The sequence below is a fragment of the Fukomys damarensis genome, unplaced genomic scaffold (genome assembly GCF_012274545.1).
Source record: "Fukomys damarensis isolate Sample0158 unplaced genomic scaffold, DMR_v1.0_HiC HiC_scaffold_13, whole genome shotgun sequence".
In the NCBI taxonomy this organism is placed as follows: domain Eukaryota; kingdom Metazoa; phylum Chordata; class Mammalia; order Rodentia; family Bathyergidae; genus Fukomys; species Fukomys damarensis.
In genome coordinates, this window is record NW_022900925.1 from 19,969,616 (window position 1) to 19,985,958 (window position 16,343).

Below are 16,343 nucleotides of genomic sequence, written 5' to 3' on the forward strand. Positions count from 1 at the left end.
TAAAGCTAAAGCGTAATTTATGCAGTATTTAAATAGGAGTTCAAGAGGTAATTATGATGGTAAATGTGTGTATTGTGCAGAATTGGATATAGGCTGTATCTTACAGAGTTTGTTCTGTACAGAGAGAACAATGTCTTCTAGGGCCAGGGATTTGGCTCAGTGGTTCTGCCACCTGCCTCACAAGCACAAGGGCCCAAGTTCGATACCCAGTACCAAAAAAAAAGTCTTCTCTTGTATGTGTGGTACCAGGAATTAAAATCAGATCTGCAGCTTTTATTTAATATACTTGGCTATTTTCTACTGACTTTATTCTGTAGACCACTCATCTGTTAATTAGGGTTTTTTTGGGGGGAGTACTAGGGATCAAACTCAGGTCCTTTCACTTCCAAGGCTGGCGGTGGCACCACTGAGCGAAATCCCTGGCGCAATTAGGTGTTTTATTATTATTAAACTGATAGTTCTCAACAAAAGTAAGATAACACCATAGGACTGTATTCAAATGATTACAAATCAAGAACTAAGCTGGGGAGGTGGGGATTCCATTAAAATAAAAAAAAAAAAACAGCTAGTGTGGTGATGTATATCTATAATCCTAGCTAAAAGCATAGAGATCACAAGTTCAAAGCCAGCCTGGGCAACTCAGGGACTTCATCTCAAAATAAAAATGGAAAATAAAAAAAAAAGGACTGAAGATGTAGTTCAGTGCTCCCCAGTACTGAAAAAAGGTGTGTGTTTTTTTTGGTACCAGAGATCGAACTTTGAACCTTGTGCTTGTGAGGCAGGCAGCAGAACCACTGAGCTAAATCCCTGAAAAAAAGTTTTTTTTTTTTTTGGTTTTTTGAGACAAGGTCTCACTATGTATTTCAGACTGACCTAGAACTCACTGTGTAGCCTAGGTTGGTCTCGACCTCACAGCGATCCTCCTGCCTCAGCCTCCCAAGTGCTGGGATTACAGGCGTGTGTCACCACACCCGGCTTGAGAAAAGTTTTTTAAAAAATCAAAAACTAACGAAGGTGTTTCCTTTCATAATAGGATACATCTGATTGGTCTTTAGTATAATTTGGAGGAGTGTTGTTTTGTGGTATTGGGCACTGAACCCAGGGCCTTATATATGCTAGGCAAGTACTCTACCACTGCCCATCATCCTTAAAGATTTCCTATAAAATTCAGCTACATTTTTGTGATAAAACTATCCAAATTTTAGCCAGGCCTGGTGGCTCATACCTGTAATCCCAGCACTACAGAGGCTGAGGTGAGGTAGGAGGATTGCTGTGAGTTTGAGGCCAGCCTGAACTATATAACAAGACCCTGTTTAAAAAAATAGTAAGGGGTCAGGGATGCCTGCCTGGCAAACGCAAGGTCCTAAGTTTGATCTTTGGTACCACAAATAAATGAATTAATAAAAATAGCGAAAATGTAAATTTGATTTTTCAATACTTTGTGTCTTATATGATGTCTAAAACTGACACATTTTCTTTTATAGCTACTTTTGGAAATATGTGGGAGGACAATATTTCTGGCATGAAGTACAGCCGATAAAGCGGTTTGCTAACATAAGAACAACTGCCGGGCGTGGTGGCGCACACCTGTAATCCTAGCACTAGGGAGGCTGAGGCAGGAGGATCACTGTGAGTTTGAGACCAGCCTGGGCTACATAGTGAGTTCCAGGTCAGTGTCGACTATGTAGTGAGACCCTGTCTCAAAAAAAAAAAAAACAAAACCAAAAAAAGTCCACCAAAGTGAGAAAATGAGTATTAGATAGTGTGTCCTGGGGGAATGTGTCTGAGTTGAAGAAAATTGCTTCCTGTAGACAGTCTGTCAAGCCATAGACTACATAGAAAATAAGAGGCATCTACAAATTGTGCTTGTCTTTTGCTTTATTCTCATAAACACCATCCAGAAAAAAATTTTATTCTCAAGTCTAACAATATGAGAATAATGCAGATTTTAAGTATAGATATTTGCTTTCAAAGAGTTTTTTTTTTGGGGGGGGGGTCCTTACTGTTTAACACTTAAAACCAAGAGGCTCAAAATCTTAAAATATTTATTGATTTGGTCTTGTCTTACTGTGTATACCATTTCACAACCAAGTCAAACTTTAAAAACGTAAAATATACTCAAAATGTTTTCTTCTCCTTTAACATGGATGTTCAGAACAGCTGGTTTTACAATTTTAGAGTTTACAAATATAATATTAGAGGATATAAATTAACTCAGAATTCTAAGTCTCTCTCAAAAACTGCTACTTCATAGAAAGCAATAGCTTGTAATAATGAATCATACAACTCTTCTACTCTGTGCGAGTCAGATAAAAATCTCTCTCTGTAGTGGACTACTTTATCCAGTGGGAAGAACACCCTCGGCTCCTTCTTCATTACAGACTCGGAGATGAACTGCTTGACTAGTTCTTTTCCACTAGTCCGGGAGTCACCGAGCATCAATCCAAAGTGCTTCCCAACTGCACTGCGACTCATGCTCAGTACCTGATGCTGGCCCTCCTGGGCAAAAGTTTTATCTAGTAAAGCATACAGCATGGCTTCTGTAATATGAAAATGTAACAGAATGGGGAACAGAGTTGTGTTCTGAAATGAAAGTGTTATCTTTTCCAGAACGTAGAAATCTGCTTCTGGCATCTTTGAAATGACTGACGAAATCTTTAAAAACAAAAGCAAAAGCACATTAAGCAAAAATAATGTAGTTTTATGTTTGGGTCTTTCTGTCCTCTTTCTAATTTTAAAATATTTTAATTAGGTATCTTATTGCTGTTGACAATTTTGAAATAACTGAACAAGCACTTTATGGGAAGCTAAGTTCTGGGCATGGTTATCAGAAACAAGCTGAGCTAAATGTCCTCCTAAGTACCATACCAGTTTCTTCATCTGTTAAATGGGAGTCATAATGTTTTTTCTTGAATTTTTGAGACAGGGTATCACTATGTAGTTCTGGCTGGCCTTGAATTTGTGGCAGTCCTCCTGCCTCAGCCTCTCAAGTGCTGGGACTACAGGCCTGAGCCACAATTCCCAGCTTTTTTTTTTTGAGACAGGGTCTCATTGGCATTGAATTCACTATGTAGCCTAGCCTAGTGCCACCATGCCTGGCTCCAAGACTTTGTAATTCTCAAAAATCGATAATTAGCTTTAAGATCAGGCAATTTAATATGTTTTATTAACCATTTAAAATTTTCTAGGGTAGCTGGGTGTAGTGGCCCATGTCTATAATCTCAGCACTCTGGGAGGCTGAGGCAGGAGGATGGCAAGTTTGAGGAATTTAATGACTCAGTAACACCCTGTATCAAAAAGAAAAAAAAAAATCTGAGGATGTAGCTCAATATAAAGGTGCAGCGGGGGCTGGGGATTTAGTTCAGTGGTGCCGCCGCCTGCCTCGCAAGCCTAAGGTCCTGAGTTCAATCCCCGGTACCAAAAAAACAAAACAAAACAAATAAAGATGCAAGGGTGCTCGCTTCACATATATACTAAATACCCTGGGTTCAGTGCACAGTACTGCCAAAATGATGATAAATTTTAAAATTCTAGGGTATGCCAGGGATTTAGCTCAGTGGTTCTGCCGCCTGCCTCATAAGTGCAAGGGCCGAGTTCAATCCCCAGTACCAAAAAAAAAAAAAAATTCTAGGGTAGAGCATAGGGCTAGAACAGTTAAACAAGAGCCAGGCATGGTGGTACCTGCCTACGGTCCCAGCTATTGAAGAGCCTGAGATGGGGGATTATGACTTCAAGGCAGCCTGGGCAATTTAGTGAGGTCCCCATCTCAACAACAACAAAATCTGGCCAAAAATCAAATCAGTCATTTCTGTAAATAACTACTTATAGATGTGGGGCTGAACAACAGTTTTTATATGTAAAATCAGGATGATGATTTGTTATCTGCCCATTTCACAAGATCCTGAAGACCTAAATGAGACAAGTGATAATGTTTTAAAAGTAAGCTTTATGGGGGCCAGGATTTAGCTCAGTGGTTCCGCCGCCCGCTTTGCAAGCACAAGGTTCCAAGTTCGATCCCCAGTACCAAAAAAATAAACAAAAATAAGCTTTATGGGACTGGGGATTTAGCTCAGTGGCACTGCACCTGCCTCACAAGTGCAAGGTCCTTGGTTCAGTCCCTGTACCTGCCCCGAAAAAACTATAATATACCACAGATTTTCTCAACATCTGCTTTCTTGAACTAATAGAAAAAGATGACAAGCTAGGAATGGTGGTGCACCTGTAATCCCAGCACTCGGAAGGCTGAGGCAGGAGGATCGCTGTGAGTTTGATACCAGCCTGGGCTAAATAGTTTCAGGGCAGTCTCAACTACATAGTGAGACCCTGTCTCAAAAAAACCAAAAAGAAGAAAAAGATGACAAAAACAATACAAGTGGGTAGCAATTACCAAAAGAAAATCCATCCTTGCTAATTTCATTACACTTCTTCCAGGCCTTGGTTAAACTTACACAACAAGCTACACAAGTAACAGAAATTTGGAAGTGCAACTCTTACCTCTTCTAAGTAAACTGATGATGGGTATATTTTGTCCCTTAATTTCCAACAGTCATCATGCTGCCAGTCCAGCACTGCCAATTTGCGATCAAGGTGAGCCCATGCAATTCTTCGAGTACCAAAAACAATGGACACGATACTATTAACTGCCTAAAAGAAAAGGGCTGGTTTAATTACAAATGTAAACATTTTAACAGATACAAAACCTAATCTAAACCAGATGTGGTAGTGCATGCCTGTAATTCCAGCACTGAGGAGACTGAAGCAGGAGGATTGTCATGAGTTCAGGACCAGCCTGAACTACCTGGTGAGATCCTGTCTCAAACAAACCAACCAACAAAAACAACCTAATTGGCTGGGGATTTAGCTCAGCAGTTCGATGGCCTGCCTTGCAAGCGCAAGGACCTGAGTTCAATCCTCGGTACCAAAAAAAAACTAATCTATAAATTCAGAATATATTTAGTTTATGAGCTGAGAATTATTAGTGTTGCCAGAGTCTTTGCTAGATACTGGAAACAGAACATAAAAACATAAGAAATGTCACCAGGAAGTCAATATGGAGATACCTCAAAGAACTAGGATTAGAGGTTCCAGCCATCCCTCTGTTGGGTATCTTTTCCAAAAGAATTGAAAGAATCATATCACAGTGATATATGCGCACTCATGTTCATAGCAGCACAGTTTGTCATAGCTAAAACTTGGAAACAGCCCATAAGCCCATCAATTGGAAACGATAAAGAAGATGTGGTTTTTCTATAAAATGGAATACTACTCAGCCACAAAGAATGAGAAAGTAGATTCATTCATAGGTAAATGGGTTCATTTTGAGGATATACTCCTAAGTGAAATAAATAAGTCACACATATGCAAATACCGAATAGTTTCTCTGGTGTGAAAAACTAAAATAGTACTCAAGATCCTAACGGGGCAATTAGCAACGTGAAATAGGAAGAAAAGGACTAAAGGTATAGGGACAGTGAGAAGAGTAGGGAAAGGGGAATAAGGGAAAAGGAAAAAAATACAAGAAAATGTAAAAATGGAATTAAAGTGTTTGAAGGGGGGGGGGGGAGGAGGGGGTGAAGGGAGGGGGGGGACAAAGGGAAAAAATGAGAACCAAGACCTGGCATGTAAAGGTACAAGATCCCAGTAATGAATGTAACTAGAATGTACTACCTAGAATGTAACTAATAAATGTAACTAGAATGTCTACCTAGAATGTACCAATAAAGTCAATTTTTTTTAAATGTCACCATACAACAGTTACTGTAGAACAAAGTGGTCAAAAAGGTTTACTGGAAGATGAACATGAATAAAATGGTTAAGTAGGAAGTGATTGCACTCCAGTACAGTTAGGCTGTTTCACTGGACTAAATACGGGAGAAAGAACAGAGGATAGTTGTAAGGTTTAGTAACTTAACTTTATTCTGAGAGCTTCAGGGAGCCACTGAAACATGTAAATTTTTTTTTTTTTTTTTAGGCAGGGTCTCACTTTGTAGTTCAGGCTGGCCTCAAACTCACAGCAATCCTCCTCCTCATCCAGCCTGATCTTTCTGCCTCAGCCTCCAAGTGCTGGGATTACAGGCATGCGCCACCACACCCAGCAGACACTTTTTTTGTTTGTTTTTTGTACAGGCAATCAAATTCAAGTCCTTGCAGCTTGCCAGGCAGGCAGAGCACCACTGAGCCATATCCCCAGCCCCCAAAGCATATAATTTTAGGGAGTACTCTAATATAAAATTTGCATTTCAGGAAGTCACTGACAGTGTGCAGGAGATGGACTGGAAGTGGACTGATGAAAAGCAGAGATCTGTGTTAGGTACCATTATAACAAACTATTAGGAACCAAACACACTGATGGAGAAGAAAAAGATCAGGGGAGTAGAAATGACACCTTGTATTGGTTGGAGGAGGAGCTAGGAAAGCTAGTTTTGTATTACTGGATGGCATCCCTAAGATAAACGAGGGGCAAATTGGAAAAGCTAGGGGGTGAGTTGTCTTACTATATTGAGTTTAGATGGCTAGAGGCCTTTTAAGAGATGGATATATGGATTTAGCTCTGTGCTGGATATAAAGTACATCATCTCATTCCCACTGGCCTACTTAGTTGTATTGACAAATACACTACTAAAATGCGCTATAGATACAGGGGAAGTTAAGAAACAATTTATACTTCCATACCCATCACCTTTTCTGGTAAATAAATATATTTAAGGCAGAATAGTTTGAACACTCAGACATCTACAAAAGACAGATTTCCTAATCGCTCTTTAGCTCAGTGATACTCGGGCTTTTGTGCATAAGCATTGTTAAACCATGCTTCATGTAGCACTCTTCTGGACAACAGATTTCTGAGAAAGATTTTGTTGTACAATTTTCTCCACACAAACTGACTTTAAAACTCAGTTTCTATATTTCTAGCTAAATGGATGCACCTTGAGACCACACTCTTAAGTGAAGTAAATAGAACACACGTTTAAATACCAAATTGTTTCTCTGGTATGAGAAACCAAAAATAGAAATAAGGGCTAAAATGTACAGTAGACATTGGGAAATAGGAAAATGTTAAATGAGAAGGGGAACAAGGGAGGAAGGAGGGGGAAAAAAGGAAGGGACAAGAAAAAAAAGGAAAAAGGGAAACAGCTTTTGTACATAAGGGGTGTGGAATGGGGAAAAAATAGAAGCAAGATATACCATGTACTGATACAAATTCCCTATGATGAATGTTACCATTATGTATATGTAAAATGCACCAATAAATGTTTTTCTAAAACAAAAAGCAAAAAATTCAGCAAGCTGGGTGTAGTGGTACACACCTGTAACTGCAGTACTCGGGAGGCAGAGGCAGGAGGACTGCTGTGGGTTCAAGACCAGTGAATTATATATAGCAAGGCTCTGTCTCAAAAAAAGCAAACAAACAAAAACCCCTAAATAAGACACAACTCACTATAATCTGAATACATACAGCTTTAACCCTGAATGTGAATCAAAGTCCTCCCTGAAAAATGTGGATGAAATATGTTCCAGATCAGCTTCAGAAGAACGTCCACCCAGAGTCTATCAATGGACCTAATGTGTTCTTCAAGTCTTCTAAAATATATGCAGTATCTGTGTACATGTTATTGTTTTCCACCCCTGGAAGGTCCATAGCTTTCACCAAGTTTTCAAAGAAGTATCCACAGTCCCTCAAAACTAAAAACCACTGCTGTTCCCTCTCTTCCCCAGAAAAAAACATGATTATTAAGGGATAAGAGGATATTTTATCAAACAATATTATACAGGACCTAAGTTCCTCCAAATTTAATGTCAAGTAATTTGAATACTTCCTTTTACAGGTTACACTGAAAAAGTTTTTGTTTTTGTTTTTGTTTTTGTTTTTTTTTGAGACAGGATCTTGTTATGTATCCCAGGCTGGCCTTGAATGCATGGTGATCCTCTTGACTCAGCTACTGTTTGGTTTTAGAATGCTTGTTAAAGGAGGTATGGGGAGCAGAAAATAATTTTAAATCCTGCTATAAATACTGGTATAATGTTGTAGAGTCACTGCTTGGCCATAATCCATTTCTGCATCTTAATTTCTCATTACCACAGGATATCTCTACAACAGTCCTCTTAAATATATCTTGCATAGACCTATTTATTGACATCAACTTTTTCTATAATGCCCTCTTACACTCAGCCTAATTTTCTCTCATTCTAGTAAACTTAATAGCTGTAGCTTAGTTTTCTCAATTGCCAATTTACTGTCTGTATACCTTATTTTTGTTTGTTTGTTTTTGTTTTTTGAGACAGAGTCACACTATGTAGTTGAGACTGACCTGGAACTCACTGTTTTTTTTTGAGGCAGGATCTTGTTATGTATCCCAGGCTGGTCTCGAACTCATAGCGATCCTCCTGCCTCAGCCTGCCGAGTGCTGGGATTACAGGCGTGCTCTACCACGCCCGGCTTGTATACCTTATTATGTGCCAGCAATCATAATTTGCAATTATACAAGTATGGATAAATCCACCAATTAAACCTAAATACCCTGTATTAGTTACTCCCAGCCCAATGACCAGAATGATGTTACTGCATAGTTCTCAAACATAAGGCAGTGTAACAGACACTAAGACAATACCTTAAGTCTCTCGCTTTTTACATCTGATTTGATGAACTTTCTCAACTGCACATTTTCTGGCAACTTTTTTGTCTTTTCAGTCTTGGGACAAAGAATTGAGTTACAAACTTGAACAACAGTTTTATGCTGGAACAAGGGCACATTTGTCAAACTCTCCAAATTCTGAAATGGCCCAAACTTTTCTCTGTACTCTACAATATTGACAGACTTTCTTCCACGAAGCAAACTGAAGGCGTCAAGTTCTTTATTAGATGCTGTATTCAACACATGCAGGATGGAAGCCTGCTCTTCTGAAGAGAAGATCTTATCAAGTACATTTCCAGACTCCTTTGCATTTTTACCACAGGAAGCAAAACTGCTATTAATTCTCTCAGATTCAGTGGATTTTTTCCGACAGCAAAAATTCTGTAGGTCCTGGAATAGGGACGACGTCAGTGGAACTGGAAAGCACGTCCACCTTCCTAAAAGGAAAATTTATCAAAATTCAAGTTGGGATGTCCTACTTACATTTAGGGTTAGTTGCAAGCCTGGCCAGACCCTTTGCAAAGTCCCACAGACTTTCCTATAATTTAAGCTGGATCACTTGAAACTATCTTTAAAGGAGGTTAGTTTTAGAACTATATTGTAGTTACCTCTGCACGCAGTTTTTTAAAACTAGGCTTTTTGTTATTTTTAAGTCAAAAGAGATGTCTTCTGATTCTTACGGATCAGTCCAAAATTTTACTACTTAGAAAATTGTATTTTATGTCCATCAAGAAGTTGTAGTTAGCTGGGCGCAGTGGTGCATACCTATGATCCCAGGACTCAGGAGGCTGAGCCAGGGGGATTGCTGAGTTCGAGGTCAGCCTGGGCTACATTGTGAGTTCAAGGCCAGCCTGAACTGCATAGGGAACCCCTATCTCAAAAGGGGGGGGGCTGGGACTATAGCACTATAGCTCAGTGTAGAGTTCTTATCTAGCATGCATGAGGCCCTAAGGACATGATTTCAAAAGCTTAATGTATCTGTGACAGCAGTGAGACTATTTTGTAACTGCTATTTAAGATTTATCATCACTTTGATTTTCACTAGTTTCTCACCCGATGAACAAAAGAAAATTAAATTTTATGCATCAATAAGAAACATTCTGGCTAAGTAGTAGTTTTATGGGAGGCTTTATTTCGTACTGTACACTTTTCAAGATTTGTACGAGGCCTTTTTCTTGTTTGCTTGGGGTTGTTTTTGCAGTACTAGAGATTGAATCTAGGGCCTCGAACATGCCAGGCAAGCTCTCTACCTCTGCGCTACATCCCCAGTCCCCAGACTATCTTTTTGCAAGCAGAATAAATACCGTATAATGAATGACTTTGCAAAACGAGTGGACGGTCACCCTGCCATCACAGCCACAGGAAAATAAAACAAACAGAGGAAACCAAGCTGTTAGAATCTGAATCTCCCTCCTGCCTCCCAGTCCAGGAAATGCGCACGCAGACCCCAGCCAGGGAAACACAGACTGGGGCTCCGGGACCAGAACTGCTGTCAGCTCAGCTAGAGCTCCAAGTGGGCGACCTAGAGGTGAGACCTGATGAAGGAAACACTTCATGATCAGGGGTTAATAGCATGGGAAATTAACCCTGTAGTCCAGGCCCTCTACCTCTAGCCTTAAGGAAATACCGGACACTCATCTTCCAAGTTCGGTGAGCAGGTTCCTAAAGTCAGGCTTCTTCAAATGACTTCCGGTTCCTGTGTGCTTCGCCCCAAAGCACCCGGCCGGTGCTCAGCAGAAAGGTTCCGGCTGAAGCGGCGGCTCACAGGACCGCAAGCCGAGCCCTTGGGTGTCCGTACCCTCACGCGGCAGCGGCTAGGAAACGTTCTTGCCCGACCTGTCCTTTACAGCGGCTGCCCCGAATCTTCCGAAACCAAACGCTTCGGCTAGCTTTAGTCTATAGTTCGTAAGGACTCTGCTGGGGAGGCTCCCTGGGTTTCTCCCAGCTACGTAGATTGCGTGGCTCCTATGGGGACCCAGTCTGCAGCCGAACATGGTGAGGAGCGGAGGCGGGTGTGGGACGATGCCCCCGGTACAGTGGAACAATTCGGACAGAGGTGAAGTGTTTCAGAAACTCAGCAAGGAAAAGAGAGCGGGTATGGGGGCCCAGCGTGGTGGCGCACACCTCTAAGCCCAGGGTTCGCTGCAGGCTGAGGCAGGAGGATCGCCGCCAGTTCGAGGCCAGCCTGAACTACAAAGCGAGACTCTGTCTCAAAAGTGGGGACGGGTTAAAAAAAAAAAGCAGGCAGGGTATCGGAGAAGGGTGCGGTAGGAGAGGGTTTTGGCAATGGGCACAGTATTCCATTTGGAAGAGATGGAGGGAGGTGAGTTGGGTGTGAAGTTTGGTTGGCATTGAATGCAAAGAGGATCAGCTGCAGATCTCTGCCCCCTCTCCCGGGTCGCTGGCTTTTGAATTTCAGTCAGTTTGGGGCGTGTTACTAGAACCTTAGGAGATTTAGCTCAGTGGTTCCGCCGCCTGCCTCGAAAGTGCAAGATCCTGAGTTCAATCCCCATGCCAAAAAGAAAAAGAAAAGAAACATTAGCCGTATAAAGCCAGTGGGAGGCCGGCCTGGAGATGAGCCTGGGAACGAGGAGAGAGGTCGGGAAGTTTGTGTACCTTCCAACTTCCCCAGGGAGAGTGAACAGAAAGGAAGTGAACCTGGGAGACTTGAGGAAAATGGAAGGGAAAAGAAGATTCTGCAAGATGGCGAGTCTTTAGCCAGTTTTGTGAAGAAAAGGGGAGTCAGGAGGAAGAGAAGAGGGGTGATGGGTTTGGGTTTTTGTGGGACAGCAACGACTTGATTGTCCATATGTCTATCAAAAGGCAGTGGGAGGCTTGACACAGGTGTCATGAGTATTAATAGAAGTTATAGGAATTCTAAGAATCTTGGCCATTTCTGGGGAACTTAGGAATCTAACAAGAAATAGTCAACTTTTGTTTCTTTATAAAATCTTCCAAATCGGGAAGAAATGATTTCCTTTTCGTTCCAGAGCTTACTCGATTTAATGAGTTGCTGTGGTTTAACGGTATTCTTCAAAAAAATTTGTTGACTGTCAGGCATGGTGGTACACACTTGTTATTCTAGTACTCCAGAGGCTGAGGCAGGAGGATCAATGCACATTTGAGGCCCGCCTGGGCTACATAGTGAAACCTTTAAACAAGCAAGCAAGCAAATAAACAAATGATATGTTGGAGTTGTAACCCAGTACCTCAGAATGTGACCTTATTTGGAAATAAGGTCATTTTAGTTATAATAAAAATGAGGAAGAGGGGGGTGTAGCTAGTGTAGAGCAATGCGTAGCATGCATGAAGGCCCTGGATTTAATTACCAGCACCATACAAACAAGCACATGGAAAGGTGAAAATTCCAGGTACAATGGCAGTGCCTATCCTCCCAGCTCCTGCACTTGGGAGGCTGACTGTGGAAAGATCCTTTGAACTCAGTTGCCTGGCAACACAGCAACACCTTAACTTTAAAAACAAAATAAAATAGGTCACACTGGACTGGAACAGTGGCTAATCTAATTTGGCTATTGTCCTTGTAAGAAGATAGCCATGTGCAGATGGAAGCACAGATCGGCCGGAGGGGGGCATCTACATGCGGAGGAAGCTGTCACCAATGCCAGGAGAGAGTCATGGAACGGGTCCCCCTCAGAGCCCTCAGAAGGAGCCAATCATGTCCACGTGTTGGTTTCAGACTTCTGGCTTCCTGAACGAGGAGGAAATCAACATCCGTCTATTTATGCCTCTCTGTTCATGGTGGTTTGTTCCAGCAGTCCTAGGAAACCAAAAGATGAAAGCCTCCTGGTGATGTCTCAGAGATGGTGTGGTTTGCTGGCAAGACACAACTTAGCACTTACTGCACAGATCAGGCAGTTTCCCTGCCTCTAGGGAGCTCAGCTTCCTCATTTGCAAAATGGAGATGAGGGTACCACCCCAGGGGACTGTTTGGAGGATTCAGAAGCAATTTTGAGAATACACTCAGCATATGATAAAAGATCAGGGAAAACATCATTTGTAATTATTAATGTCCTGAAGGGGAAACACCCTCCTTCCTCAGAGCCTTCATTCAGAATTATGCTTCAACCATAGCCTGGCTCTGATAAGGAAAGAAAACCAGCATTCATGACTAAACCAGAATCAGTGCATTCAGAATGAAAGCTGCCATCTTCCTCCAGAAACTGGCTCCTTCTCATTTCCCTGTTTTTATCACTCACAGAACCATGTCCCTAGCTCAGGTGCAGATCTCTGCCCCCCAGGTCTCTTGCTGGCTTTTGAATTTCAGTCAGTTTGGAGGTGTGTTTCTAGAACCATTAATTAGTCAGGTTAATTCGGTTTGGGGAAAAAAGCATTAAAAATGAATGCTCTATACCTTCGTGACTTTGAGGTAGGTGTTGTACCAAGGCAGCAAGTACACCAAATACCGGGACATAGATAAGACTGAAAGAAGTTCATTTCACACGTTCAGACTCCACTCTCTAAGAGAAGTGAAGCCCCCCTACAGGATTGTGCATAGGACTTAGAGGGTTTACAGCCATGACCTCATGCAGGTGGTTACATTTCATTTACAGATATACAAATCATGGTCACAAGACAGTTAACTTTCAACAGTTCTTTGCTATTGGGGAGTTTACCTTGAAGATTCGCCTAGCTGTCTATGCTAGCCCATAGGACTGGGCTGTTCAGGGTCAGGAAAGCAAATGTTAACAATGGTTCTTTCATTTAGACACTTACGATCAGGTGGCTCCAGTCTCATCAGAGCTCAAGACCTTGCTGTGCCCCGTTATCTCAGGGTCAGACCAAATGCCTCAGTCAGCAATTAGTGCCTTTGGTGTCTGTTAGTTCTGAGCTAAACAAAACAAACTGCTGTTAGAGACAGCAGAAGCCATTTTACATTGTAACACTTTATAGATTTTTGTTATTTACAAAAGTTCTCCCTATCATTCCTCCCTTTGTTTTGGGGGTAAACTCCTTACCCCTTGTTATGTTCAAACCAATTTTCATTATTCCACATGATTAGCATCTGATAATGTTGGGCAGCAGCTACTCTCTGATGTATGAGTTTTGATCTCCATTTTCCATGCAGGGACCAAACATGAGGATGAGCAATATAACAATAATTGGTCCTTGCGGGTGCTGACCCAAGCTTTCCATCCCAACAAGTTAAGGCCAAAATTGAATGTTGTATCCTCGGTATCTGTTGTTTGATAAGGGGAGGGGTGCAGAACAGTCTCTGGGGTCATTAGCCGGCCAACGAGTCACTTTAGCTCAGTCAAGTCTCACAGTAGGCAAACACTTCTTAAGCAGGATTTGCAACCAAATATATTTGCAGATTTCCTACAAATTAATAAAGGCAGACAATCTGGGCCGGGGATTTAGCTCAGTGGTGTTGCTGCCTGACTGCAAGCACAAGGTCCTAAGTTCAATCCCCAGTACCACAAGAACAAACAAAAAAACTTAACTGACTTCTATGTGGTACAAATAAAGGCAGGCAATCTAATTTTTTTTAAATGGGCAAAGACTTTACTATTAGATACTTCATCTATAGAGGAGATATACTTTTTGAAAACTAAGGATTTAACCCAGGGCCTCACCTGGAATGGGCAAAGGGCAGCACTCTATCACTGAGCTACATCTCCAGCCTTTTATTTTTTTATTTTGAGTCAGGCCCTCATTAAATTGCCCAGGCTGGCCTTGAACTTGCAATTCTCCTTCCTCAGCCTCTTGAGTATCTGGAATTACAGGCATGCACCACCACGTTGGCATAAAAAGGATATATTTAAGAGACCAATTGGCAGATGAAAATGTATTCAATTTTATTAGTCATGAAGGAAATGCAAATTAAAACCACATTGCGATACCACCACATACCCATAAATACAGCTAAAATGAAAAAAGACAGTACTAATAGGTCAGCAGATTAGAGTGCTGGTGAAGATGTAGAACAATTGCTGATGATGTATGTCTGGGTAGTCACTTTTTTTTTTTTTTTTTGTACTGGGGATTGAACTTGGACCTTGTGCTTGCCAGGCAGGCGGTGGAACCACTGAGCTAAATCCCCAGCCCTTGGTAGAGTCACTTTGCAAAACTGTCCAGCACTATCTAGTTTATTTAAAGATATGTGCACCTTGGAGACTCCGATATCTGCCCCTGGGTGTGTGTATCCAACACAGTGCAAACACGTGTGTACTCAGAGATGTGCACGGTTCCAGCTACTTGGGAGGCTGAGAGCATGACCAGTTTGAGGTCAGTAGGAGTAACTTAGGGAGATCCTATCTCAAAATTAAACAAATGAGCTGGGGATAGAGGCCAGTGGTACAGTGCTTATCTATCATGTGAGAGGCACTGGGAAGGGGAGAGGAGTGTGTATTGAGCTACATGTATAAAATGGAACCACATGTATAAAATTACTAATACTTAACATTTGTTGATTCCAAAACTGGCAAAATTTCACATGGTTAAACCTGGTTACAAGAATGTTCAGAAGCCAAGCGTGGTGGCACACGCCTGTAATCCCAGCACTTGCAAGGCTGAGGCAACCTGGGCTACTTAGTGAGTTCCAGGTCAGTCTCAACTACATAGTGAGACCCTGTCTCAAACACCCCCCAAAAAAAGAATGTTCAGAGCTGGGCATGGTGGCACATGCCTGTAGTTCTACCACTCAGGAGGCTGAGGCAAGAGGATTTCCATGACTTTGAGTCCAGCCTGAACTTCATAGAGCATCTCAAAAAGGAAAAAAAAAAGAAAAGCCAGGCATGGTGGTGCATGCCTGTAATCCCAGCACTTGGGAGGCTGAGGCAGGAGGATCGCTGTGAGTTAGAGACCAGCCTGGGCTACATAGTGAGTTCCAGGTCATTCTCAATTATATAGTGAGACCCTGTCTCAACCCCCCCCCAAAAAAGTTCATTGTTCTGGGATTAAACTCAGGGCCTCACATATGCTAGGCAAGTGCTCTGCCAATGAGGTAACCCCATCCCTCTTTATTTTATTTTGAAATGGATTTCTCAGTCTTTCTGGCGATGATCAAGTGTAGTAGGCTTCCTTATTTTGAGACAGGCTGGCCTCAAGCTTTCAATCTTTCTGCCTCAGCCTCCTGAGTATTGGCTGAAATTAGGGCTGGGGAATTAGCTCAGCACTGCCACACCTGCCTGGCAAGGGCAAGGTCCTGAGTTCAATTCCAAGTACCAAAAAAAAAGAAAAGAAAAGTTCCAAGTAGCTGGAATTACAGGTATGCATCACTGTGTCTGGCTATTGTGCATATGGTGAACTTTGACCACAGCCAGGAATATATAGATGAATCACCAACATATTGATATGAAACCATACATTTATATATGAGATGCGAATCAGACAAAACTAAAGTTGTGAAAAGCAGGTTACATCTGAGGCTGATTACTGAAGAAGTAATGGGCCTTTTTGGATTGCTGGCTACACAGTCCTTATTTATATTTAAAGCTCTGGGTACTGTTAAACATTTACGTGTACTTTGTAAAATGCACTGTGATATATGCCTATGATCCATGCGCTTTTCTATATTGGTTATGCTTTAATAAAATGTTACTTGAAAGTTTACCTCCCCTTGGGCCAGGGATTTAGCTCAGTGGTTCTGCCACCTGCCTTGCAAGCGCGCAAGGACGCGAGTTCGATCCCCGGTACCAAAAAAAAAAAAAAAAAAAAAAAAAAAAAAAAAAAAAAAAAAAAAAAAGTTTA

The 16,343-nt window shown here is 41.7% G+C and overlaps 2 protein-coding genes across 3 annotated transcripts in view; one reads left to right on the forward strand and one right to left on the reverse strand.

The window, feature by feature from the left end:
- Positions 1-1,970: 1,970 nt before the first annotated feature.
- On the reverse strand, positions 1,971-10,342 carry Tefm (transcription elongation factor, mitochondrial). 2 transcript variants are annotated; one of them, XM_010642368.1, is made up of 4 exons: positions 10,241-10,342; positions 8,610-9,070; positions 4,495-4,644; positions 1,971-2,655 (listed from the first exon to the last, which is right to left on the reverse strand). In XM_010642368.1, exons 1-4 carry the CDS (start codon positions 10,269-10,271, stop codon positions 2,215-2,217), a joined length of 1,083 nt encoding a protein of 360 aa, XP_010640670.1. In that variant the 5' UTR covers positions 10,272-10,342; the 3' UTR covers positions 1,971-2,214. The 2 variants fall into 2 exon arrangements, with proteins under 2 accessions (XP_010640670.1, XP_033618781.1); XM_033762890.1 differs by having other exon boundaries at positions 10,220-10,342.
- Positions 10,343-10,405: 63 nt separating this feature from the next.
- Adap2 (ArfGAP with dual PH domains 2) overlaps positions 10,406-16,343 on the forward strand; it is a 43,025-nt gene continuing 37,087 nt past the window's right edge. The window contains exon 1 of the mRNA XM_010642367.3: positions 10,406-10,689. Within this exon, the coding sequence (XP_010640669.1) occupies positions 10,601-10,689 (89 nt within the window). The 5' untranslated portion in view covers positions 10,406-10,600. The remainder of the gene's footprint in view (positions 10,690-16,343) is intronic.

What these genes read in the sequence shown, in the direction of transcription:
- Tefm (XM_033762890.1), bottom strand. Translation starts at nt 10,271, where the DNA reads ATGAGTGTCCGGTATTTCCTTAAGGCTAGAGGTAGAGGGCCTGGACTA. An exon ending in TAGAGGGCCTGGACTACAGG is followed by an intron (nt 9,071 to 10,219) that starts GTTAATTTCCCA and finishes TTTTCCTTTTAG; the next exon opens with GAAGGTGGACGTGCTTTCCA. An exon ending in TAAAAAGCGAGAGACTTAAG is followed by an intron (nt 4,645 to 8,609) that starts GTATTGTCTTAG and finishes CTTTTCTTTTAG; the next exon opens with GCAGTTAATAGTATCGTGTC.